The 25,465-nt window shown below is 51.5% G+C and overlaps 2 protein-coding genes across 3 annotated transcripts; both read right to left on the bottom strand.

Annotated features, from left to right (window-relative positions):
* Positions 1-194: 194 nt before the first annotated feature.
* LOC119100495 (tetratricopeptide repeat protein 7B-like) lies at positions 195-9,188 on the bottom strand. Its single transcript, XM_037223588.1, has 6 exons — positions 9,155-9,188; positions 2,908-3,032; positions 2,102-2,270; positions 1,322-1,492; positions 668-797; positions 195-336 (listed from the first exon to the last, which is right to left on the bottom strand). Exons 1-6 carry the CDS (start codon positions 9,186-9,188, stop codon positions 195-197), a joined length of 771 nt encoding a protein of 256 aa, XP_037079483.1.
* LOC119107378 (1-acyl-sn-glycerol-3-phosphate acyltransferase alpha) lies at positions 9,120-11,470 on the bottom strand. Of its 2 annotated transcripts, none has more exons than XM_037230815.1 (2): positions 11,436-11,470; positions 9,120-10,459 (listed from the first exon to the last, which is right to left on the bottom strand). In XM_037230815.1, exon 2 carries the CDS (start codon positions 10,441-10,443, stop codon positions 9,634-9,636), a length of 810 nt encoding a protein of 269 aa, XP_037086710.1. In that variant the 5' UTR covers positions 10,444-10,459; positions 11,436-11,470; the 3' UTR covers positions 9,120-9,633. The 2 variants fall into 2 exon arrangements, with proteins under 2 accessions (XP_037086710.1, XP_037086717.1); XM_037230822.1 differs by having other exon boundaries at positions 11,420-11,449.
* Between the last annotated feature and the right edge of the window lie 13,995 nt (positions 11,471-25,465).

The raw sequence follows: 25,465 nt of genomic DNA on the forward strand, positions 1-25,465 counted from the left end.
GAAATTGTCAAGATTGAGTGGCACACGACCAGCACGTCACGCCAGAAACTAATGCAAGAATACAAAAAAAAAAACTGCCAGTAGGCAGACTAGGGCACTACAGCGGGCCTCAAAACACTCCTAAAGTACGCAGCGTTATCTACACTGCGGCCTGTGTCGGTCTGGTGCCGAGCGCCACGCAGTCAGCACCGCTCTCACTCACCGCTGACAAGGATCGCCTCCAGCTTCTCGTAAGCCTTGTCGCTGACGCCCCTGAGCAGGATCTCGGCCAGCCGGCGGGCCATGGCCAGTCGGACGCCCTGCGTGGCCGACGTCTCCACCGCGCCCAGGATCATCCTGTCGGGCGGGTCAGACCGGGCGTGGGCAAGGTCTCCCTACGTCTTAAGTCAAGCTGATGTCACAGAGAACGGGGTGTCTGGTGTATCTGGCTGCTCCGTAAGCTCTGCTCCGTCACACATCTCGAGATAATCACAAGTGCCCGGGCGGTGTTGAATGCATGGCATCCTGTTTGAGTAGCATCGGGTGCCTCTCGCTTGCAGCACGAATCTGCACAACCTGCGAGACAGGTGTCCATACCCAGCCCGAGCTCAGGCGGCTTGCAGCCCGTAGGCCGTCTCGCCGCCGCCGCGGGCCGGCCTGAGCCCCGCGCCAGCCCTGCGCCGCTCACCTGTACCGCCGAATGGCCCGGGGCATCTGATTGGCCTTGAGGATGAGGATGGGAGCCTTCTGCAGCGCCGTCTCCAGGATCAGGCCCAGCCGGTTCTCCGGGTGCGGCGGTAGAGGCGAGCTGGAGGAGCCTGAAACAGCACCGCACGAGACATGACATAGCTGGAAAGCGACTGACAATGCAGAACGGAGCAATGCACTGGCGGTGACATTTAAAATACAACTCAGAATAGGTCCCGGCGCCATCGCCGCCGGCCAGGAAAGCAATTGATATCTCTCGCCATCAAACGAAAAGAGCGGACTGACGCCACTCGAAAAGTGCGGACTGACGCTGCTCGAAAAGTGCGGACTGTGGCGAGCTCATTTATCCACAGGTTACATCAGCACAGCATTTAGCCCAAGTTAACCAGTGCGGACTGAGGCCACTCAAAAAGTTGGGACTGTGGCGGCTTATCAATCCCCAGCTTAAAACAACGCGGCATTTAGCCCGAGCTGACCAGCGCAGACTGACGCCGCTCAAAAGTGCCAATTGCGATGACCTTGTGAATCCGCAGGTTAAAAAGCGCGGCCTTTAGACTGAGTTGTCCCATGCACGCGCCGCTCCAGTTCCCTTCACGCCTGCATGTGCGGAGACGCGAGTTCGCAGCGGACTGACCAGCTGTGTGCACGCTCCACGTGCTCTGCATGTTGGAGCTCTTGTCGACCTCCTGCAGGTAGAGCAGGGCCAGGTCGCTGGCCAGCTCGAAAGAGCCAATGACGCCCTCCTCACGCTCAGCCGCCTTGAACTTGCTGCTGCTGGCCAGCGGCGCCTTCTCCAGGCACAGGCCTGCGGCGCCCACCACGCACGGGGTCAAGGGCGTCGCGAGGGCGAGGACCCGCGTTCGGACGAGTTCGCAGCCCAACGTGACGAACGGCGTGACAGGCTCCTGCCGAAGCCGACGGCAGGCACCACCACACACAATCGTCACTACCATTACGACGGCGACCGTCGTAATGGTAGTGACGTAATGTGGAGCAGCCCCGCATCGGACGAGACGGTCACGTGGCGAGGGGCGGCGGGGCGGGCTATGAGCCCTGATTCGACGGCTGACGCCCGACAGCCCAAACGGAGCCAGGGCACTGAATATAGAACTAAATCACGCGGGAAAAAGGCAGAAGACGTCGAAAGAAATACATGCATGACAGCTTGGAAAGCAGAGACAACTGCAGTTGTAATAGACAGATGATGACAAGGATGCTAATAATCAACAACGAAAAGCTAGAAAACACGCTGAGGCAAAGCAAGGTTTCGTACAACCAATCGCAAGCTCGCGCGCACCAACATTCACTGGTGAGCCCTGTACACCGGACAGTTGTCCTCTAAGCCGCACCCTCAGGAACCGCGCCGGACCCAGACCGCGCACGGCTTCGGTCCCCGGCTCTTCCCCAAACTCACCCTTCACGGCGTACGACTCGGCGACCACGCGCAGACTGCGGGTGGGCAGCTGACGCTTGGCGAGCGTGTCGAGGCCGGCGCGCGACAGGTCGAGCAGAGCGTCCTCGTGCAGGCCCATGGCGTGGTGCACCTTGCCCAGCAGCAGGTGGGCGTCTATCATCATGTCCATCTGCCGACCAGCGCGTCGCTGTCGCGTCACAGACCGCATGGGCGGGCGAGCCAGCGGCGCACACGTCAGGCCCAGTAGCGAGCCATCAGGGCCAGCCGCCTCAGGCGGGTGGCTTGTGACTGCCGCAGCAGCTGTGCTCGCCGCAGCCTTTACCAAACGGCCAGCGTTCTATTTGGCTATTTATTTATACACATGATACGGCGGCTCGGAGCCAGCGCATAAGGTGGCAGAGGGGGAAAGGGGGCATATAATGCCTCGAACTTCGAACAGCACGCAGTCAATGATGCTCCGCAAAAGGATCATTCGCTTCGCTTCGTCCACAATTCATGCTGTCAAGACATGCTTGAGTACCTCAACACGAGTCGGGTGAGAGCGAGTGCACGGCTATCCGAAGGGAGATCCTTACAAGCACTGACACCTGAATATCCACCCGCCTGGCTCACACCCTACAGACAGCGTGACAACCCACCAGGACGCGTGGTGGTGCGATTAGGCGCATGGTGATCACAGCGATGGCAAGAAACCGCATCTGTCCTCTGCAGTCATGTTTACCCTCTGTTTGCCACCTATACCTTCACCCTATGTGAGTCATCTGCCCCTTCTGCACATCACTGCGCCTTCAGTGGCTCATGCATACCTTCTGTGGGCAGTCAGAGGTGGCTGCCATTGTCAGCAGCCGCTCCACGTCGCGCAGCTCGCGGCGAGCCTTCTCCTGGTTGGCATCGCTCGGCGGGTTCTCCTCCAGGTAGTACTCCAGCGCGCCTCGGCGATCAGGAAATTGGCCAGTGGCTCTGCACCAAAACAACTTCTGACTGATGCACGGCACTCCGGCAGGCAGCCAGCTCATTTAAGCCACAACTTGACAAGTCTGTGCATAAAGTGCTGTATCAGTCAAACCACATATCAGTGGTGAGATGCTGACTGGTCAGACATGCATGCCCATCTGTAACCTACCACATCCTGGACTTTGCCTTGTGGAGTGAATCAATGACCCCTGGGCACTCTTGATGCAAGCTTTGCAAGTTTATGCAGCATGCAGTAGTCTGAAGGCATGCAAAGCATATATTAGCTTTGCTGATGGATCTAATTCATTACGGCATGCACATAAATGCTGAGGAAAATTTGCCTTTTTTCCTAGTTAACTTTCAGAGTGCAATATGATAGTGAGCATATCCATGGAGCCATTTCATGAAACTAGGCCCACAGTCCTGTGGCAGAATACTGCAACCTAGTTGCAGCCATCCAAGTGGAAAATTAAGCCACTCAAGGCTATAATGTGAGCCATACCATGCTCTGGACAGACTGTGGAGGGATTACGCTGTTTCCCCTGCTCGGCACAGGATCAATGACCCTCTTCCAATTTGCCTCTTCACGACACTTCTCAATTTCTGCCTCTCTCACACTGGGGCTTCCCTTTATTGGACATTATAGCTGAGAAGTTTTACTCCTGAAACAGAAATATTAAGGCATTGTTTGCTTATTTGAAATACCTATGTTCAGAAACCGAGCAAAACAGTACAAAAATGATGCAGGGATATCATTGGGTAATGTGAAATGCTTCAAACTGCAGTCCTACTGATGAGCATTACTTGATACACTTCTGACACTTCAGCACTTTGGCCATTTTGCATTTATTTGCATTACCCTGCATGATATGCAGAATATGCTTATAACCATTTATCAGGCCCAAAAACCATACTGCAACCAGTGGCAGTTTCCCAAATGAGCTGGGGGGGAGGGGGGGGCTGAGCAGTGAAAAATGACCTGACCTAGCCCCAAATGACCAACAGGGTTCCTTCCCAGATAAGCTTTATTCCCAAAGTTGGAGTGGAGTGCCAAGGCTCAAGTTGGCATGGGGGAGGGGGCTGAAGCCCTTCCAAACTGAAATAAGAAACTACACTCCTGGCTTAAGTGCTTACAGCAAACAGGAAATTCATGGAAAAGTAGCATTGTTTGCAGACAGAATTTCCCTCTATGTACTCAATTGATGGCAGCAGTGTGTCAAAACTGTGAGAACTCACTACACAGGTACTGGCACTGTTTTTGCAAACTGCTTAGCAAAACATGCCCCTTTTAAAGTCAGAGAATAGTAACAAATCAGCTACAGATATTGTTAAGATATTTCATCACCAGCAGTTCTTGCAAAGAAAAATTTCCTTTACCCCAGTTTATACAATATTAAAGAATTGGACATGCTCTCACTGGGCAGGGTGTAAAAAACAGGGTGTAACTAAAATCAAGTTTGAGGCAAGGTTCACAATTTTAATGTTGGAATTCCCCAAAAAGGCTTTATTTCATTTCACAGGCAATTATCTTATACTTTGAGACATGTACTGCACTGCTGGTCCGGGTCAGGTCCAGTCCAGGTCCACTGGGATCGCAAAATGAAATTTATCCACAAACATCCTGATATCCATGCTCCACATGTTGCTGTGATTAATCAGTGATTCTTTTATCATCACCGTTCCACATGCCGCAAACACATACTTGACACGTAGGTATTTACACACATGCCCGATGACCACCGCGCCCGCACACACCCGCCCCCCGTCCCTACCCGCGAGCGTCGACCTGCGCTTTCTGGCAAAGGTCGGCTGAGGACCTTCGCACCCGGCTACCACCAGCTGGCGGGCGACCGACGGCCGGCCGGCCGACGATGCGGCGGCGGGTTGCACCGGAGCAGGAGTGGAATGTCCGTTGAAGAAACGCTGCTTAGAGTAAACGTGGAGTAGGGGCCAGAATGGGATAACTGACCTGGAAATACTGCGATCGTCTTATCGCCTTCCAGACCAAACTTTCATTTCTAAACCGGCCAGAGAATAGTCAGCGAGCCCTTTTGCCAACATTGAGTGATACGTTGGCGTGGTGTTCGATCGAAAAGAACGAAACCAAAGTCGCACGAGTGTGCTTTTCTGACACCTGATAGCCCGGCACCATTGCTAAGGAAAGTTCAATGTCGTTATCTTTTGGTTTGGTCATAATAATTTTTCCCAGACACCTGTATTTGTAAATTCTACCGTTCCGGTGTCTCCGCCTCTGCCTCACTAACGTACGTTCTGCTGTTCTGGTGCCTCATCTCCCGGTCACTTGCACACACGGTACGTCCCAAGTGACTTCTGTATTTGACACTCGTTAAATGACACCCCACACAGTCCGTCCCGCCGGCACGTCCGTCCTCGTGCCGCCGGCTCTCAGGTAAGGCCTCCTTTCCCGGCCCCCACGGCCGCATCTCTCGCACGGGCGCCTGGGGCAGGAGCGGAACGCGAGCGCATCTAACGGCGCTCACCAAACCATATTCACTGGCTAACACATAGGTGTGCTCTGACACCTTACACTTGACTCTTCTTAAAAGGAACAATGACCTCATAGTTCGAATCATTCAATCATTACATAATGAACAAATCCAAGGCATAACAACCACGTATCTACGAGCCTAACTTAACGTGCACAGTAGGAAAGACCCTTAAACGATATCCGCCACGCCATTGAACTTACTTAAATAACATGGTGACACAAACAATACAAATACACTATGGATCATTATTACGTACCCAGTTATCACAGTCATCGGCCAATCGATCTGAAGGTCATATGAGTCGGGCGCTCCGCTGCTCGCAATGACCGTCCGAAGACGGTTGCTCCACAGGCACTGGGATCCAGGGCCTGGACGCATTTGAGTGGAGACCCGGACTTGGTGGTAATTCATTGGCTGACGCCAGGTAACGGAGGGACAGTAGTGACGTGGGCCGCGGGATGCGTGACCTGCGAGCCGGGACAGGTCACGGGTCGGTATCGCTGCTGTTGCCGGCTCGTTTGGCGGTTCAACCGCGGCCTGGGATGGCGTCGGATTCGCAGGCCTCGGCCTCTGCCGGCTAATTCGCTGTCGCGGCTTGGGCTGGAGCGAGATTGGCGGCCTTCAGCTCTTCAGGCGGACACCCCAGCCACGTCAGTCCCTTGCGTCACGCGCAGACACAAAAATTGTGCTGCTGGTTCAGTCGGTACAACTGTCTGTTGGTCCGCCTGTGTGGACATTGGTACGGTCAGTGCTGGTGTAACTGAGTTGGCACCTGGCGCTGCGACTGAGCCGTTTGACTGATGCGGCGCCGCGGCCGGCGCAGTCCGGTGTGTCGGTGTTGCCGATGGCAACTGTTGCTCTGCAGTGTCACCGTTACGCGGCTTCAACCGATTGTAGTGGACCACCAGTTTCCTGTGCCTGCTGTCGCGCAGCTTGGATGCGGTAACTTGCCTACCCATTTGGACGAGTCACCACCGCAGGTTTCCAGGGCCGAGCGAGCTTGTCATACTCGTCCTCGGGCGGGCGCCTTCCGGAACAGGTACACCGCATCACCCGCCTGGTAGTGAAACGCGTTTGACTTACGGCTGGGGCCGGGACGGCAGCGGCGGGCTCGCGCACACCGAGGGTACCCGTCTTTGAGACGGAGCGGGGCATGCACGTTTCCTTGTGGCGGTGGCGACAGGGTCGTGAATGCAGGTGTCAACTGCATTTTTTAAAAGATTTTATCCGAAGCCTTTGAATGGATGGATTTCTGGGATCAGAGCTAAGCAGTGTTCGTTGTGTGAGCTCTGATTCTTACCACCCGATCGCGTAATTCTAGTGTCAACGGCACAATTTGGTGGCGAAAGCTTACGTGTCGCAATGCTCGGCACGGTCCGTCCTGCCCTCTGAAGTCCAACTGACCTTCAGTGCGACCGCTGCCACCGGCCGCAGGCTATGCCTGTCAAGGGCAAATAGCGGGCGCCATAAAGCGACACGAGCCCACCGCGCCACGGGTGGGTGGGTCGGAAGGCAGGCGCTTTAACCAACTGAGCCACCGGGGCGGGCGGTATTCACGGCCGCTTCGCCGTCACGAGAAAACGACATTTCCGGGAGGGACTGGGCCGCCTGGCAGACGACCTCTCGGGTCGGCGGTGACATGTCGTCGGCATCGTCGTGGACTAGACCGGGGTGATAGACCACAGTAAACTGGAAATTGTTCAGTATTTCTAGCCACCGGGCGAACACCCCCTAGGAAACCCTGAAGTGAGTAGCAGCCATCGTGGGCTACTGTGGCCGGTTCGCCACACAGACTTCCGTTCCAACAGGAAGTGACGATTTGCGAAGGTAGTGCTTGCGGAAGGCTATCTTCCTTCCTCGTCCGTGTTGCACCTGTAGAAGGTAAGCCCCTATCCCCACCCCGCGGTCGAATGCGCCCGTTTCCAGGATGAAGGGCGCTGCGTCGTCTTCAAATTGAGGCAGAGCCACCACTGGTGCTGGGGTCAGCAGGTCCTTCAGCTTGATGAATGCTGTTTCAGCCCCGGTGGCTAGTGAAATGGCACGTGTTTTTGTCAGTTGCATCAGTGGCTGTCAGTGCAGCAACCTCAGCGAAGCTGGCCATGTAGCGACGAAAGTAGCCAGCCAATCCCAGGAGGCTAAACAGCTCCTTTTTGGATCTGGGCACTGGCCAGTCCACCGCTCTCTGTACCTTTTCTGGATCGGGACCGATGCCGTCTTTTGAGACTCGGTGACCCCGGTGCGTCACCACTGATCGGAGCAGCTGGCCTTCCGCCGAGTTTAGAATGAGACCTGCGCTGCTGGAACGCTTGGGCACTCTCTCCAGGCGCTGCAGGACCTGACTGGACCGAGTCGCCGTGGACAACGATGTCGTCGCAGCATGCCAGACATTCCTTCGGTGCCAATCTGTCCAGCACGATGTTGAGTAGCCAGGCGAACGAGCTCGGCGCACCGGTGAGACCGTAGCTACAGCGCCGCCAGGCACACAGGCACCAGGGCAGGCAGTCATCCCGTGGAGAATTGGACCTACGGGATCTTCGTAAAAGGGTGCAATGGTACATCACAAAACAACACAGACACAGCGGCTTAGATCCATACGGATGACAAGCATTACCTTGGATTGGTCAGTCCTTGCAAGATGCCATATGTAACAGTTAAAACGACGGCACCGATATGGTGATGACTCATTAACCCATGCTGGTCAGTACCAAAAACGCATTGGTGCTTCCGGTCAGACGCGGGCTGCTGGTGAACGAGCTTCACCCAAGTTTGACGGGACTGGAACCACCGTGATGGGCCTTGAATTACATGCTGCTGACGTGCGCCGATGTAGTGGGCATGGCTTCAGCGTCATTTTGGAAAGGCTTTCGGGCGCTTCGACCTGCGCGACCACAGAGCGCTTATGGTCTCGGCTTCCCAGACGGCGCTAAAGGAGGTTTGGCTGATGGCATCCAGGCCGGGTTTTAAGCTGCTTATTGGTATGTCACCTTCCACGCTCGATGCTTTTTTGGTAGTGAACAGCAAGATCCGCTGAATCTGGTCAGGTGTAGCAGCCACAATATGCAGCGCACCTGAATGAACAGGTGCACCGTGCTAGTCTCAGTCTTCGATGCTCAGCTCCTCGGTTCACAAAAGGTTCTAGAGGCTGGGCGGAGACCATCCCTCGTCGTATCCTGTTTAGTGGCACTCCGATTTCCATCTCATTCCTGTACTTAAAGCCCCAGATAATAAACCACGTTTATGACACCACCATGGCAGCGCACAGAAATGCAGCTGGTCATACAGCATATAAACAAGATGGTCACCTTCTGCGCAAACATATGCGTCTCAAAACGTTCCGCAAATGAGCAATGGAGCACAAGAGAAATAAAAACTCTTGAGAATGCTGCATTGGTCGGTGCAAAACGTAACTTCTACACAACATTGCACGAAAATGCGCCCACCATGACTAGGAAACTTGCTATGTTGTAATACGCCCACCGCCAGCACGATACCTAGGAAATAATCTCTTGCTTACATATCTTCCCCAACTGCCTATCAAAAGGCAGCCGCAACCCGCTCCTTCCACCTCAACACAAGCTAAAACACCCACCTTCCATAGAGCCAAACCCAAACAGGTTACCCATACCTGGCAAGTACGAAAGATAATGCCTCAATACTTTAGCACTGCTGAGGAATACAGGGATACAATACTGTCTACGTGCTGACTACTCTTACCAGAGCACAGCGCCGCAATGGTCACAATCCAAAGGACCTTACGCAAAGGTTGAGCCCAGGCGGACCGACTAGCGCAGTTTACGCGCTTGAATTTTTCGCTCGAGTTTTGACATTCTTTCGACGAAGCATGTGCGTGGCTCTCGGGATCCAAAAATAGCATCACGAAGGTTTAGAAATATACCACATCCGCACATCGTCCAGCTTACATGAAGAGCGCTTGTAAGCATCTATGACACTGAACTTATCATACACACACACCACGCCGAGCAGGAAACCGAAATAAATACGAGACTACGCCGTCCTAACGTCAATGCCCCCGAGGCGCCGGGTTCGCGCGTTCCCATGCCCCACTTCCTAGGTTGCCTTTGTCGCATCTAGCTCCTCCGATAGCTGGCAGTAAGCCTCAGCCATGCGGCCCTGCACCCGTTCCAGCAGCTGAGGTACGTCGTCGACGCCCAGCCCCTCGGTCGGGATCGGGTCCAGCACCTGCGCCACCGCCAGGCCCGGCTCGAAGTGACAGCGCGCCGGCTCGAGGAATGCGCGGTACGGGCCGAACACCACCGGCACCACCGGCACTTGCGCGCGCACCGCCATGTGGAAGGCGCCCTTCTTGAACGGCAGCAGGCCCGTGCCGCTGCGGTTGCGCGTGCCCTCCGGGTAGAACCAGACAGCCAGCCGCTCATCCAGCATGCGCTGGGCAGCGCGCTCCAACGAAGCGCGCGCGCGCGTCGCGTTCGACCGGTCGATGAAGAGCTGGCCACAGAGCCAGCAAGCCAGCGCGAATGGCAAGCCCAACCAGATTTCCTTCTTCATGACGGTGACGACGCGCCCCAGACGCGGCCACAACTCCACCATGCCCAGAACGTCGACGGCGCTCTGGTGGTTGGCGACGACGATGCAGGCGCGGTCGGGCTGGAGGTGCTGCGCGCCACGCACTTGCCAGCGGATGCCGAGCAGCAGGCCGACCAGCCGCAGCGGCCGCGTGAAGAGCAGCGAGTTGCGCGCGTCGCATGGTCGCAGCAGGCCCAGCGGCGCCACGCAGATACCCACCAGCAGTGCTCCGCCGTACATCACCATGAAGCGCAGGTTGTAGCGGAAACGCGGGCTCCACTCGTACAGCACGGCCACCGACATCAGCAAAAGCAGCACGACCTCCAGCAGCATGGCGACCAGCGACGGTCTGCAACCAGGGGTAAACACTTGTGATGCTGCAGGCCAGGCATACTAATGTCCCATTATGATCAAAGTTATCCTTATGACAATACAATTGCTGATGAGAGTTACCAGCTGCTAGGTTAAATACAGCGTAAGCACACCACCCAATTTATCTGATATATTGACTTTTGTCAGATTTCTCATCACACTGTAATAAAGGACAATGCTATGCACATATCGAGATAAGACTGCAGCCTTTGTCTTAGCTGGGGCATGGAAGGACACAAATATGTAGCACTGGCACTCAAATTATGCCAGGATTTAGTCCATAGCATCATGATTAAGAAGGTGGTCTGGAACTGGTAGTATTTCAGTTGTTTGGGGATTTCTTTGCACTTAAAAGACAATTTTTCCACCATAAGTGATTACTCCTTACAGGAAAACTAAAAACTGAAGAAAAAAATATTTGGTATGCTCAATTTCCATGACATCTGACACATCAAAACAAAAAATATTAATACACCACTAAACAGAAAACTATGTAAAAGCCTGCCCAACTACAGGCACAGCTTGTACCCTGACAGTGATTTAAGGTTCTGGACAGCCCTGCTTACCTCAAAATCAAAGCAATGGTCTTTCCTCCATTTCAGGCTCCCAGCCCATACATCCTTGGGGCATTAGCCAGTGGCAATGCACCAGTGCCAGAACATTACACAAGTGAGGCACTACCCTATCCTGCAGTACAGCTGCATAAAATCCCACCCAAAGAAGTGCAGAGTAACTCGTTAGAGAAAGGGGAACTTCCATTGACTTCAGACACATATGGCACACTATGTATTTTCTTAAGTTCAGATTTGGTGAATTAAATTTCGGTGTAGGTGTACTTTCCTACCTAACGTTAGAAAAAATCATTGCACACCATTCGTCGTGTTTAAGGCGGCACATATCGTAAATAATCTCAAAACAGGTAGAATCATGCTCCTACCTTCCAATTTCAATACCTTTGATGGCGGGCTCCCGAGCGCCGCGCGCACCGCACCGCCTGGACCAAGGCTATCTAACGAGGTAGAACCGTCCGGTCCGAAAAAATGGCAACATCGAGCTTGCGTGAGAAAAGAGGTAGTTTGGAAGCAGAGCCTGCACTGACGTCAAGTATACCATATTTGATGACGTCAGTGGCACGGAGGCCTCTCAGTTAGTCAGCTGACCGTAACACAACCCATTAGTTTGAATGGTGAGTGTGTTTTGGTGGCGTGCGGCTGGCAGTTCCCCGTTGGATTGAGAAGCAATTATCCATCATTTCGCTATTCACACACATTTCTGGAATGAACACTGAGTCCTAGAACAGTTTAGCCTCATTAGAGTGTACGGTTTTTGCATTTATGGTGATATAGCACGGGGTTATATGTCGTGCGGCGTTTGTGGTGTATTGCATTCCATAACCAGGCTTGTCCAAGGCTGGCTTGCCGTTAGAGAGCCTCAGGATTGGCATCAGGGTTGTCTGCCTTTCGTGCCTGGTGGCAAAGTTGAACAGCTCAACTTGCAGAATTTGCGGTCAGGGTGTACTTTCCTACCTAACGTTAGAAAAAATCATTGTACACCATTCGTCGTGTTTAAGGCAGGACATATCGTAAATAATCTCAAAACAGGTAGAATCATGCTCCTACCTTCGAATTTCAATAACTTCGATGGCGGGCCCCCGAGCGCCGCGTGCACCGCGCCGCCTGGACTCCCCAGCGCCGTTTCTGCGTTGCCGTTGCGTAAATACAATATTTCTGCTTACCAAGAACTGTACAAAATGTACGGGACCAAAGTAAACCATTCGTCGTGTTTAAGGCAGGACATATCGCAGATAATTACAAAACAGGTAGATTAATGATTTTAGCTTCAATTTCTTTTATAATTACGATGGCGAGCTCCCGAGCGCCGCACACACACAGCACCCGCAACACCGGCGCCATTGCTGCTCGGGTCACAACATTACTGCGCATCAAACAGCATCAAGAACCACAAAAATGTACCGGGACAAGGTAACAAGAATCCATGCAATTTGATCCTCGACGCCAACGGGACCATGGGTTGCAGGGGGATTGGGTGGGGAATGTAAAGCAAAATGAGAACATGGCAGCTAAATAAAAGCTCACTATATGGCACCTATATATGGCATGGAGCATGGATGGCAATGGGATGCTGGGTTGAAGGGGATATAGGGTGGGGAGGTTAGGTTAGGTTAGGTAAGGTTAGGCTAGGTTAGGTTAAGTTAGGTTAGTTAGGTTAGGTTAGGGTAGGGTAGGTTAGCTTAGCTAAGCTTAGGTTCTGTCTATTCTCAGGTTAGGTTTGGTTAGGTTAGGTTAGGTTAGGTTAGGTTAGGTTAGGTTAGGTTAGGTTAGGTTAGGTTAGGTTAGGTTAGGTTAGGTTAGGTTAGGTTAGGTTAGGCTAGGCTAGGCTAGTTTAGGATATGTTCTGGACTATTCTGGCCTGCGTGTTTCATAAATGTACCTAAACTCGATAAGAAACGATTTTGGTTGCTTTATTATTGCTACCTTGGTCCCGTACATGTTTTATGGTTCTTGAAAAGCAGAAATATTGTGCTTTCGCAACAACGGAGAAACGGCGCTTGGAAGTCGAGGCGGTGTGGTGCGGTGCGTGCTGCGCTCGGGAGCTCGCTATCGTATTTATTAAAATTCGAGGGTAGGAGCATGATTCTATCTGTTTTGAAGTTATTTACGATATGTTCCGCATTAAACACGACGAACGGCTTACCTTGGTCCCGTACATTTTGTAGAGTTCTTGGTAAGCAGAAATATTGTATTTACGCAACGGCACCGCAGAAACGGCGCTGGGGAGTCCAGACGGCGCGGTGCGCGCGGCGCTCGGGAGCCCGCCATCGGAGTTATTGAAATTCGAAGGTAGGAGCATGATTCTACCTGTTTTGAGATTATTTACGATATGTGCCGCCTTAAACACGACGAATGGTGTGCAATGATTCTTTCTAACGTTAGGTAGGAAAGTACACGTACACCGAATTTGCTCTGTCTGTAGGTATGATTATATGAACAGTTGCATTATTGATTTTTAATAGCTCCCACCCTTAATATCACAATGATGTAAATACAGTAAGGTAAGTATGGTAAAATCCTATGATATAAGCCTCATAATGCTACAGTCAGCTGTGTTTTTGTGCTCCATGGCTGCCATATTTTTGTTCATGTGTACATTTATGTTTGCATATATTGCAATCATTGCTAGCACTCAGACAGATAAGTAATCAATATGGTGTGTTGCCACCTAAATCTTTGCTTTGCAGTGTTCTAGGTAATCACTCAAAATGTTTTTTTTTTCTGGCCTGTGCATCACTGCAACAATGGCTCTCAGTTTCTTCAAATGCCCCCAACACCCCCTGCCATGTTTTTTTGATCACTTAACTCCTGATGTGTTATAAGCAACTCTGCATTCATGAATGTGAGTCAAGACAGAATAAATCCATGTAACAAAATGTTAGCAAAAATTGTGTGTGTCACTTAAACTGAAAAATTCCCATACAGTTTTCTACTATAGATCAATGTCCCTGGAGGTGAGAAGAAAAGATGCATAACACATAGTGTTCTGTTGTCACTGAAACTGCTTGGCTGCTCAATGAAGTGGTGAGCCATGTTGAACATCACTTTGTTTTGAAAAACTGTCAAGAATTTGTGCTTAAAATGACAATACACTGTGTTCTCATGTGCTTATTGTGATTTTGTGTTGCAAAGGCCATGCGGATGTCCTGCAAATGTCCCAGAACTGTAAAGGAGGCTGTCATAAATGCACAAGCTCAGCCAGCATTAGGATGCAAATTTTGTGTAGGGGATCATAGATTGAACTGCCCAGTGAGACCATCGATGAGACGTTGTGTGGAAGTGTGAACAATGATGTGATTGTGATATTGTGTGAAAATGGTACCATTATAAAAGTTGTTGACACATGCATTCAGATTCTGGAATTTAGGCAACATTTGCCTCACCAGACATTTTTGATCCTATGATAATAGCAAAGATGTGTTGAAATGTGCACTCAGATTCTGAAACTTAGATGAAATTTACTTCACCAGACATTTTTGATTCTATGATAATAGTACCAAACTTGTTGTTCCCCATGAGTATGTAGTACTGCAGTCATCAGGATGTGTGAGATTGACAAGCAGCTTCTTACATTTGGACCCCTTCCAGTCTAGTGGTGTCATCAGGCACTGTACGCTGTTCTGTTCCAATAGGCACTGTTCCAATGCACTGTACCTGTTCCTGCTGGTGTATTTGGAGCTGATGACCTGTATGCCAAGTGGAGGTGGAGGCAGGTACATGGCACAGGTACAGCACTGGCAGGTTCACAGGATCCTCGCGACAGCTTATTCATGTTAGCGAGTGTGCTGCCGGACCTGTCGAGCTGACCGGCGTTCGGCTGCCTCGGCCACCTTGCGCTCGTTCAGGTTCCTGATCCGAAACCAAACCATGGCGCTGACATATTTCTTCACGACCCGGTCGTCGATATCTGGTCTCTTCTCCCTGATCTTGGCGCGGATGTAGGCATTAACCCCGGGACCACTGCGATATCGGGGACCCATGATTTCGGACACCACTGGGTTCAGCTCTTCTACCGTCTGATACCACTCAACACTGGGCACAGTTAGGTGTCCGCGACTGAGAGCGCAAATCCAGGCTGAGGGTACTTGGGCGAGCTTGACGGGCGCGGCATCCTGAGTTTTCGTACCCATAGTTGGGTTGAAGACGCGGCATTTCGCAGCAACAAACCCTGCTAAAAAGGCTACGGCCTCCTCACCAGGTAGCGCTGGACGGGCTGCCGAACCCGCACTGGCCGTGCATCCGCCTCCATTCGCATGGTCTTCATCGTCAGAAGTCAGATTGGGCAGTGATGGCCGCTGCGCCACTTCCTCGAAAACGATGTCGAAGTCCTCTGCATCTTTTGCTGCGACCATTTCCCCCTCCGGCTGCAAGACTCCCGGCAGTCCGTGCATGGCCTCGTTTGTGACGAATGCGGGTCGGACGATGATCTCTTTCCTTGGGCTCCGGTGATTCTCGAGCGGCGTCAGGTCAGACAGGGGCGGCGCATGGCGTGATGCGTACGACGGCGCGCGGTCAGGCTTGCTGGTCAGATATTGCGACCCCGTTTCGTTGGGTTCTTGCTCCATCTCAGATGGCAGGGACAGGGATCTGCTGTTGGCCGCGATGATTGGCCGTGGAGCCATCAGCAGAATTCGAAGGCGGGTCTGGGCTTCAACAGCGTTGGGGTGCGTGTTCGACCCACACATCGCCCTGAGCTGTGAGAAGCAATTCTCGACCAGGTCTTGGTTGAGGTGTGCCGTCATGACGTAACGCAGACCGAGCTGTCGAACGTCGGAGAGGAGGCCGGTCAGAGACGCGCAGTTTCTGAGAATTCCGTCTTGAAACGGTAACTTCCGGCCGGAAGTCCTATGCCTTTTTCCCAGCAGCCCGTGTTCGAGGCGCGGCCGAACTTTTGATATGGCTCGCGCTAACCGCGCGGCGTCGTCGATGGCGCGGCGCTGCAGCTCCTCCACCTCGGGGTCCACACCAAGGGCGCGCCTTTCCGGCTTTACATTTGATGGCCCATTACTATTACTCACATCAAACCACCGGTCAAAAGTCCGTATTGCCGCTGCCTCGCTGAGACGGCTTGGGACTTTCAGCTCCAGTGCGGCAGCGCAATGCTCCGACAGGAGCTGGGACGCGAGCTGCCCACGCTGGCTGGTCTGGCCACGACCCTAGAATATCCATAACAACTCGTCAATCAGGCACCTACCGGATTTTTCCAGCAACAGTCTTTGTTTTAGCTCGAAAAGTTGCGTGACCTTTTGGATTGCCAAAAGTGCTTTGGGTAAGTTTAAATTCATTTTGATGCGCATTGAAGTCAGTTGAACGGACCACTGAGCAAGAGAACGTACATATTTACCACGCACTTGCCTTCTAAGGCTTTTATGCATCGCTTGCCTCTCACCCTGGCAGGACGGCTGAGCACAGAGGAGTCGCACCCCGTGTGTATGGTTTCCCAGACGCGCAGTCTAGCCCCTACATTACCCGTATGTCAGACAATGTCATGGTCACAAGCCTGTCATTATCCGGTGCGTTATGTTAATGTTAAGTGGTTTTAATGGCCAAACACTTCAACGTGAACGTCAGGAAATGTTTACTCAAGGGGTCCGCAATGCTCGCAACGCTGAATTAGTGTTGTTGTTTTTTTCTGAAAACTACCGTCTGTGAAAGTCCTAGCGGACGGTGCATGAGGTGTTAAAGAATACATATAACTAAACTTTGTCATAATTACAGAAGTTATGACATGCCAGGCAATCAATCATCTTCCAAACACTTACATCAAGGTGCATGCGCGTCAGTTTCGGGCACAGCTTGTAATCGACGAGATGGCCGGGTCGGTCCATGGCGGGGTGGTCGAGATCCCACACTTCTTCGAACACCTGGGCGTCCAGCTGAGCACCGCCCGGCAGCTGAAGACCTCCGTCCAAGATGTGCGTCCGCACCAGCTTCAGCAGGTGAGGGGCATCGGCGAAAACCCAGACGCGCCTATGTGGCAACCCATGCAATATTTCAGGGCCACCCTTCATTGTTGGTGCATAGCGGTGATCTTATAGTGCCCCATTTCTCCGCTTTTTTACCAAGCTCGACTGATCAATTATGCAGGCATGGCATCAACATTTGACTTCAAATTATTAGGCTCTGACATGTGCAATACATTTCAGCCTGAACATATGCATATATATATATATATATATATATATATATATATATATATATATACATGACACGAGAGTGCTGACAATCTTACCGCATTGATTGCTGGTTCAAAGTCACTGCCAGCCAGACTCTTATTAAAGCAATAGTCATTGACAGGCCTTGGCCATGTCACTGAATTGTTTATCCTTCATCGTGATAAGCACATTATGACATTGTGTCATATTTGATGTATCTTGTCCCGCATAAAATCGTAGAAGTTTGGGTTGTAATATGTCCCGTGTTATACCTTTCTGGGTCAACCGGGTTGGTGAACCAAGTCCTGTGGTCATCCGTGTAGAATGCGTGGGTCACTCCCAGCTCCGCCCAGACACGTTCATTGGTTGAGGCCATGTCGCTCACGGCAGCCATCACGCGCAGACCAATGGATTCGAGTCGGGTGATGATGGCGAGCAGGGTGTCAGCGGTCATGGCGCGGTCGAAGTCGTAGCAAATTGGTTGCTTCCACGGGCTAGCCAGACCGCGAACCATGATGAGCTGCAACTTGGAAGCTTCCATTATCGCATCACGCGCCTGGTCGTAGCAGACCCTGCTGTCTAGGCTCATCTCGTCAAATGAAATGACGCAGAGCCGGTCATTGCCATCTAGCGCAGCAGCAGTGGCTTCTAGCACCCACATCGCCGGCTGGATCAGGCCTGGCTCCATGGAGAAGTGGCGTGCCCAGCGGGACAGAGTGCTGAAGGATGGCAGCGGCACCCCCATGGTGTCCCGGACGTATAAAAAGCTGCGACGAGACAGCACTCTCAGACCGAGGGCCATACCGACGTCACGGTCTGACCACTGCACGCGCTTGCCCGTCACCAAGGCGCGACGTTGCGCGTCGCTAAAAAATCCACAGGAATTGAGGTCACTTCCCCGAGCGAAAGCAGCTTGCAGTGCAGCGTGCCGGTTCCGAAGGTCTCGTTTCTCCCCGCGGTGTTTTCTTAGCCTCGCTTTTCGCTTGGATTTAAGCTGGGTCAGTTGTTTCTGCATCCTCTGCAGGAGCACGTCTTTCTGTCTTTGCTTCGCACGCATCACTGCCAGCTCCGCACTCAGGTCGGCGATCAGTTCAAGGGGTGTTTTATCTTGGACAATGTCGGAGGGAAGTAGGAATGAGGACCTGAGGAAGTGGACTTGTTGGAGCAAGGAGGGAATAGCTGTATGACATGCCAGAAGATGTCACGCTGTGCGATATAGCCGAGTAGGCACTAACAGCCCCCAACCTATCGCACTGCAGGGACCGTACAAATTACGTCCCCTTCAGCGAGATAAGCCGGCGTACGTAGTGCGTCCCAGTCTGAAGCGTCGCCCTTCAACCCACGATATCAAGGTGGCCTGTACACGACACCTTTTAAAAGAGGTGGAATGGTACTATACGACAACACATAAGACACGGCTTAGAACCACCCCATAGAACTCTGCTTCATCACCTCCCATTCTTGAAACGTTCACAAGCGGTGAGTCCAACCACCACACAAGCTGAGAAGAAAGATAGCGAACCAACATATTTCTAACAGTACCAGTACATACACCTGTCCTCTGCGTGTTGACTTCTGAACATCTAAACGCAGGATTACCTGTTTGTAATGAAGCATATGGCCCATGATCCCGTATATAGCAGGATATGTTAATTTCTTTCGCTGCTAGGACACATCGAGGGCTAGGTTTTAACGGCCCAAAATGCTGTGAGTCGTCGTGCAAGCGACAGTACTACATAGGACCGCGGTAATATATATTATAATATATATATATATATATATATATATAATATAACATAATATAATATATAATAATAAAAGTATACGCACCTGGTCAGGATCGTAGCGGTGCTTGCGAGGCCTCCGGTCGCAGCCGCGGGGTCGATGGCCGCGGGGCCACCAGATCCAGCCGCGGGGTCACCAGATCCAGCTGCAGTGCAACCAGGTCCAGCTAACTGGTCATCAGTCAAGGGGCCACCAAGTCCAGCCGTACCCTCGGCGATGCCAGCCGCGTGGCCGCCAGCCGCGTGACCGCCAGCCGCGGGGGCGCCAGCCGCGGGGTCGCCAGCCGCGGGGGCCGCCAGCCGCGGGGGCGCCAGCCGCGGGGGGCGCCAGCCGCAGGGTCGCCAGCCGCGGGGGCGCCAGCCGCAGGGTCGCCAGCCGCGGGGCCGCCAGCCGCAGGGGCGCCAGCCGCGGGGGTCGCCAGCCGCGGGGCCGCCAGCCGAGGGGGCGCCAGCCGCGGGGCCGCCAGCCGAGGGGGCGCCAGCCGCGGGGTCGCCAGCCCCGGGGGCGCTAGCCACGGGGGTGCCAGCCGCGGAGTCACTGAGTCCAGCCACAGCCGCGGGGTCGCCAGCCGCAGGGTCACTGAGTCCAGCCACAGCCGCGAGGGCGACAGCCGCGGGTCCGCCAGGTCCACCAACCAGGCTACCAGCCGCGGGGCCATCACGTCCAGTCGCGGAGCTATCAGGTCCATCTGCGAGGCCGATAGCTGTAGTCGCACAACCGGCAGCCGCGGGACCGCTGGTCGTAGCGGCGACCGCCTGCAGCTGGGTGACGACAGCCACGCGCCGCTCGGCCCTGGCGTGACGACGCCGGGCACCAGCAATGGGGCTGAAACAAGCATACGATATATTATTGTGGTGTTTAAACATCAGTGTCTAGTTCGTTTTATCAGTCAAAAATTGATGCACCTGGAAAACCAAAATTTTATCCTGGGATCCTTTCAAATACCTTACAAGCCCTTCGAAGAACAATCTAAACAAAGCAAAAAACAAGAGCATGTGAGGTTAGCTCTAAGGAAATCTTAGGTGGAGAAAATAAAGCATCATCTTTGTATGCATGTGTGCAGAGTGGAGAAGCACCTTTCTTCTAACACAAATCAAGTTACAGCCTCCCAATTTTTGTGCAGTGCAGGGGCAACATTTCTAGGAGACATACAACACAAAAGAAAGTATCATACAATACAAATAAAGGAAGACAATACCAACCATGCACAAAAACAAGGCCTACAAGCTGTAAACACCACATAGTGACAGTACTGTGGCATCCATGAAAACCGGCATGAGCACTTTCCGAAATTCTTCCAGCAGAGTCAAACCCTCTGCAAAATGTACAGCATGACTAAATTCTGAATTTTTTCAGCATACATACATTGTCACTATTCAGATGCCATCATATTCATGTCACAATACATTATTCATTGTAGCAGGCTAAGATAACCTTTGTTCCATTTCTGGGGAAGACATAGCACCTTAATACAACATGCCCAACATAAGGACCACCACAACCACCAATATGAAACAAAATGAGCCTAAAATGCTATTGTTTCTTGTCACTTCAAACATGTTACAATCATAACATTGCTACCCTTACCAACAGAATCTTTCATACATCTTACCAGCCTGCTAAGTGGCCAGGCAGCTTTAATGAGGGCACGGCATCATGTGTCAAACACCTTTTCTTGGCGCCTCCAACAAGTTTGTTATACATGGCATAGCCAGCATCAACATGTCTTGTCTCAAAGTGCTTCGAGCAAATTCTTGCTGTTTTAAGATTTAATTTGTTGCCCTGTCCACATTTAGAAACCTGACTTGTTTACACGCTTTATGCACAGGAAAATGATGAAAAGAAATATCAGAGGGACTTGGATAAATTTTGGAATCACAGCCACCCACAGCACAAGAAGGCATCTTCAGTTCATTTGGATTGTTGTACACTGTAAAAAAGGGAGATGATTGCAAGTGGTGTTCAAGGTCAGTACATCTGATAGTGTGAGTGCCAAATGGCAAAAACAATGTCACACCAAACATACCATGAATAGCACAAAAATTGCTGCAAAAATTAAGCAGCAATGCAAAGTTTGGGCAGTCAGAACACATTATAGTGCATGGGAAACATGATACAAGGAAATGTGATACTTCACACTCCAGAAATTTGTGGAAAGATACCCCAAAATGAGGTAACAATAACATGCACACAAAGAGTCAAGTACAATATTCTAAAGAACCATACAGCAAATCAGGTGGGGGACTTCCGTGTTCATCCAACACCAGTAAAAGTACAATGAAAGTAAAAGCCCCTATTTGGTAATGTATGTATGCTGAAAAGCATGCACACCAATGAATAATAAAACATTCTACAGGTCGAGCATTATAAATGCTACCGATCGTTCAGAACTAATTGCACATGAAACCCCTCAGACAAGGCGTAGTCATGGCAACTGATGGCACCCAGCGGTTACGAAAGGTCCAGCAACCGCGATACACGATACGTTACAAACGCCGCATGACGTCTAGCCCCTAAATATGTGTACCACACGGAAAAATATAAAAATTCTGATGAGATCAAACTGTCTCAAGATTCAATCTCCTTCCAGGATAGTATTTGCATGACAAAACCGTGGACTGTTCATCCATACTCTAACCGGGAACCGCCAGCCGCACGCCACCAAAACACACCATTCAAACTAATGGGCTGTGCGGCAGTCAGCTGACTAAGGGGCCTTCGTGCCACTGACGCCATCAAATATGGTATACTTGACGTCATGCATGCTTTGCTTCCAAATTACCTCTTTTCTTGTGCACGCTCGATGTTGCCACTTTTTGATAGTGTTAAACGATGCGCATGACACCCTCCTGGCCTGGACTCCCCAACGCCATTTCTGCGTTGCCGTTGCGTAAATACAATATTTCTGCTTACCAAGAACTCTACAAAATGTACGGGACCAAGGTAAACCATTCGTCGTGTTTAATGCGGAACATATCGTAAATAATTTCAAAACAGATAGAATCATGCTCCTACCCTCGAATTTTAATAAATACGATGGCGAGCTCCCGAGCGCCGCACGCACCGCACCGCACCGCCTCGACTCCCAAGCGCCGTTTCTGCGTTGTTGCGAAAGCACAATATTTCTGCTTATCAAGAACCATAAAACATGGACGGGACCAAGGTAACAATAATGAAGCAACCAAAATCGTTTCTTATCGAGTTTAGGTACATTTATGAAACACACAGGCCAGAATAGCCCAGAACATATCCTCAACTAGCCTAACCTAACCTAACCTAACCAAATCTAACCTAACCTAACCTAACCTAACCTAACCTAACCTAACCTAACCTAACCTAACCTAACCTAACTGAGAATAGACCAGAACCTAAGCTAAGCTAAGCCAAGCTAACCTGACCTAACCTAACCTAACCTCACCTCACCTAACCTAACCTAACCTAACATAACCTAACCTAACCTAACCTAACCTGAGAATAGACCAGAACCTAAGCTTAGCTTAACCTAACCTAACCTAACCTAACCTAACCTAACCTAACTTACCTCACCTCACCTCACCTCACCTCACCTCACCTCACCTCACCTCACCTCACCTCACCTAACCAACAAAACTGAATATTTCTGGACTTCAAGACGATCAAGAACAGCTGTAAGTGAAAGTGAAAGGCCTGTGATAAGTCAAACAAATATTCAATGATTGGAAAAGCTGTGGACTGGGATTTTTAAACCTTACTGCACTGTCTAGGGGCCACATGCTGTTTTTGGGAGACCTTTGTGCCCACTTGCAAAATAATTTCGATGGTTAAGGAGCATTCCACGTTGTCCTTTATTTTTTTGCACTTGCTCCGGGGGCCCTGCGCTGTTGTTGGGGCCCTTCCTGCTAACGTGCCGGGGCACTCTTGTCAATCACGGGACCTTGCACGTGTTTTTTCATTCGCCAGAAAGGCTCTGTGGGCTATAGCCGAGGTCCCAAATCTGAACATTCCGGGATGTTCTCGGTTGCTAGGGGCCCTTTACGTGGGTCTCAGTTAACCTACCGACGCACTTGCGATATGCTCATGGGCCCTCTTCATTGGTCCAGGGTGCTTCCAATCCTCTGTCACTTGCTTGGGGCCCTGCACTCTTGTCGGGGGCCAATTTGATGGCTTGCTTGGGCACACCGGTCGTTCAGGGACCCTTCTCACCGAGTCTTGGGTACTTTTTTCTTAAAAGGGGGCCTGCGCTTTTGGGGGCTGCTCTCTGATAATCTGCTCGGGCACATTCAATCGTGCGGGGGCCCTCTACATTGAGCCTTGGGCGCGTGCTATTTGAGTGGGGCCCTACGCATCTGTCGGGGCCCCTTCGTTTGCTTCCTCGGCCACACTGGATTGATGGGGGGGGGGGACGCACATTGGTTCCAGTTGTTGAATTTAGGACTTCCTGCTCCTATCGGGATCATCTGATAACCTGTTCGGGTACACTCCACCTTTCGGGAGCCCTCCGCACCGGGTTTCGGACACTTCTTATTTGAATGCCTTACGCTCCTGTCGGAGCACCTTCTGATAAGATACTCGGGCCCATTCGATGGTGGGGGGATCTCTACACGTGGTTTGGGTACTTCATTTTTGAATAGAGGGCCCTCCGCGCTTTTAGGGGGCCCGATCTGTTAACCTGCTTTGGGTACACTCGATTATTCGGGACCCTGTACGGCGTGTTGTGGGTGTTTCATATTTGAACGGAAGGCCGTACGCTCTTGCCGGGGCCCCATCTGTCATCCTGCTCAGGTACACTCGAACATCCGGGTGCCCTCCACATGGTGTCATGGGCACTTCCTATTTGAATGGAGGGCCCTACGTACTTGCCGGGGACCCTATCCGTTCGCCGCTTCGTCCACACTAAATCATTCGTGGGCCGTGCGCATTGGGTCATGTGTTTGAATTTATGGCCCTACACTCCTGTCTGGGCCACCTGATAATCTGCTCGGGTGTACTCCATCTTTCGGGTGGTCCTCCGCACGGGGTTTTGGGTACTTCTTATTTGAATGGAGGGCACTACGTTCTTATCGAGCACTTCTGATAAGCTGCTCGGGCGCATTCTATCATTCTGGGGCCATTCACAAAAGGTCTTCGGTCCTTTCCATTTAAATGGAGGGCTCTACGCTATTGTTGGGAGTCCTATTTATTAACCTGCTCGGGCACATTCGATCGTTTGGGGGCGCTCTTTATTGGGTTTTGGGTACTTCCTATTTGAATGGAGGGCCCTACGCTCTTGACGGGAGCCCTACATGTTAACCTGCTCTGACGCACTGGATCTCTCGGGGTTCCTCGGGTCCTGAATGCTTCCTAATTGAACGGAGGACCCTACGCTCTTTTTGGGAGCCTTATCTATTAACCTGCTCGGGCACACTCGACCATTCGGGAGCCCTCTACATTGGGTCTTGGGTACTTACTCTACACTGATACTCTACACTGTCAGCCTGCCGAGGCACCACCGGTCGTTCATGGGCCCACCACGTTGGTCTTGGGTTCTTTTGCTTGCTCTGCGGACCCCATACTTGTTGACAGGAGCCACTTTGTTGGCCTCCTGTGGCACCCACCATCGCTCAGGTTTCGTCCCCATTGGCTTCGGTGCCTTCGCCTCAGAGCAGCGGTCGAATATGCGCCGATGATTTTGTTTCGCGCAATTGCCGAACATAGTTTCACATGCCACCGACGTCGTATGCTGTCATTGTCATTACCTATTGAATGTGTGATATTGATTATACTAGTGCACCACGTTCTGAACAGGAGCTTAGGAACTGAACAAGCTAGGAATCAATTCCATGCTTGGTTTTGATGATTGTCAGCAGCTAACTGAAGTATATTTTGACTGCTGTTCCCAAACACTTGGGCTCAAAATCACATCATGTCAATTTGTTAAGTATATTTCTATTTAAATGCCCTAAAAAGGATAATGATTTATATAGGAATATAAGATAGGAACATTATAGGAAATTTAAGGACATTTTTTCGAGGGAGGCCCCAAACTCCAGGGGGCCCGACAACGTTGCATTGCCCCCCCCCCCCCGCCCTTGACGAAATCCTGGGTCTGCCCCTGAGCCATGTCTCATAAAGATATGGTCAGAATACATAAAACTATACCCTATTTTACTCAATTGAAACATGAACACGCCCGTGTAGGTTTTGCGTCGTTATAGCGCGTGATCTTGCTTTTCGTTTGAGGGTGTACAGCTGAAAAAGTACGACTGCTAGGAAAACTCACATTTAATCTAGCATGATCGAATCAATTTTCGACCACGACACATCGAAGTTATCACCAATCGCGAGATCGTGTTGAGATCAATTCGTTGATATTTTCCGCTAAGTCTATTCGTCTTAGTTTGGAGGTGGAAAGGTGGCATGGCGATGTTTTTCATAACGTGAACTCATTCAGTTCACGTTATGAAAAACATCGAAGATAGGCGAGGCTTAACACGCGCCCGGGCGGCCGGTTGA

The sequence above is a fragment of the Pollicipes pollicipes genome, unplaced genomic scaffold (assembly GCF_011947565.3).
Source record: "Pollicipes pollicipes isolate AB1234 unplaced genomic scaffold, Ppol_2.1 Scaffold_2555;HRSCAF=2994_pilon_pilon_pilon, whole genome shotgun sequence".
NCBI lineage: Eukaryota > Metazoa > Arthropoda > Thecostraca > Pollicipedomorpha > Pollicipedidae > Pollicipes > Pollicipes pollicipes.

Coding starts and splice junctions, on each gene's coding strand:
- LOC119100495 (XM_037223588.1), bottom strand. CDS start 9,188: ATGGGTAACCTGTTTGGGTTTGGCTCTATGGAAG. Junction 2,271..2,907: donor CCTCTGACTGCCCACAGAAG/GTATGCATGAGC, acceptor GCTGGTCGGCAG/ATGGACATGATGATAGACGC. Junction 798..1,321: donor GTGGAGCGTGCACACAGCTG/GTCAGTCCGCTG, acceptor GTGCTGTTTCAG/GCTCCTCCAGCTCGCCTCTA.
- LOC119107378 (XM_037230815.1), bottom strand. CDS start 10,443: ATGCTGCTGGAGGTCGTGCTGCTTTTGCTGATGTCGGTGGCCGTGCTG.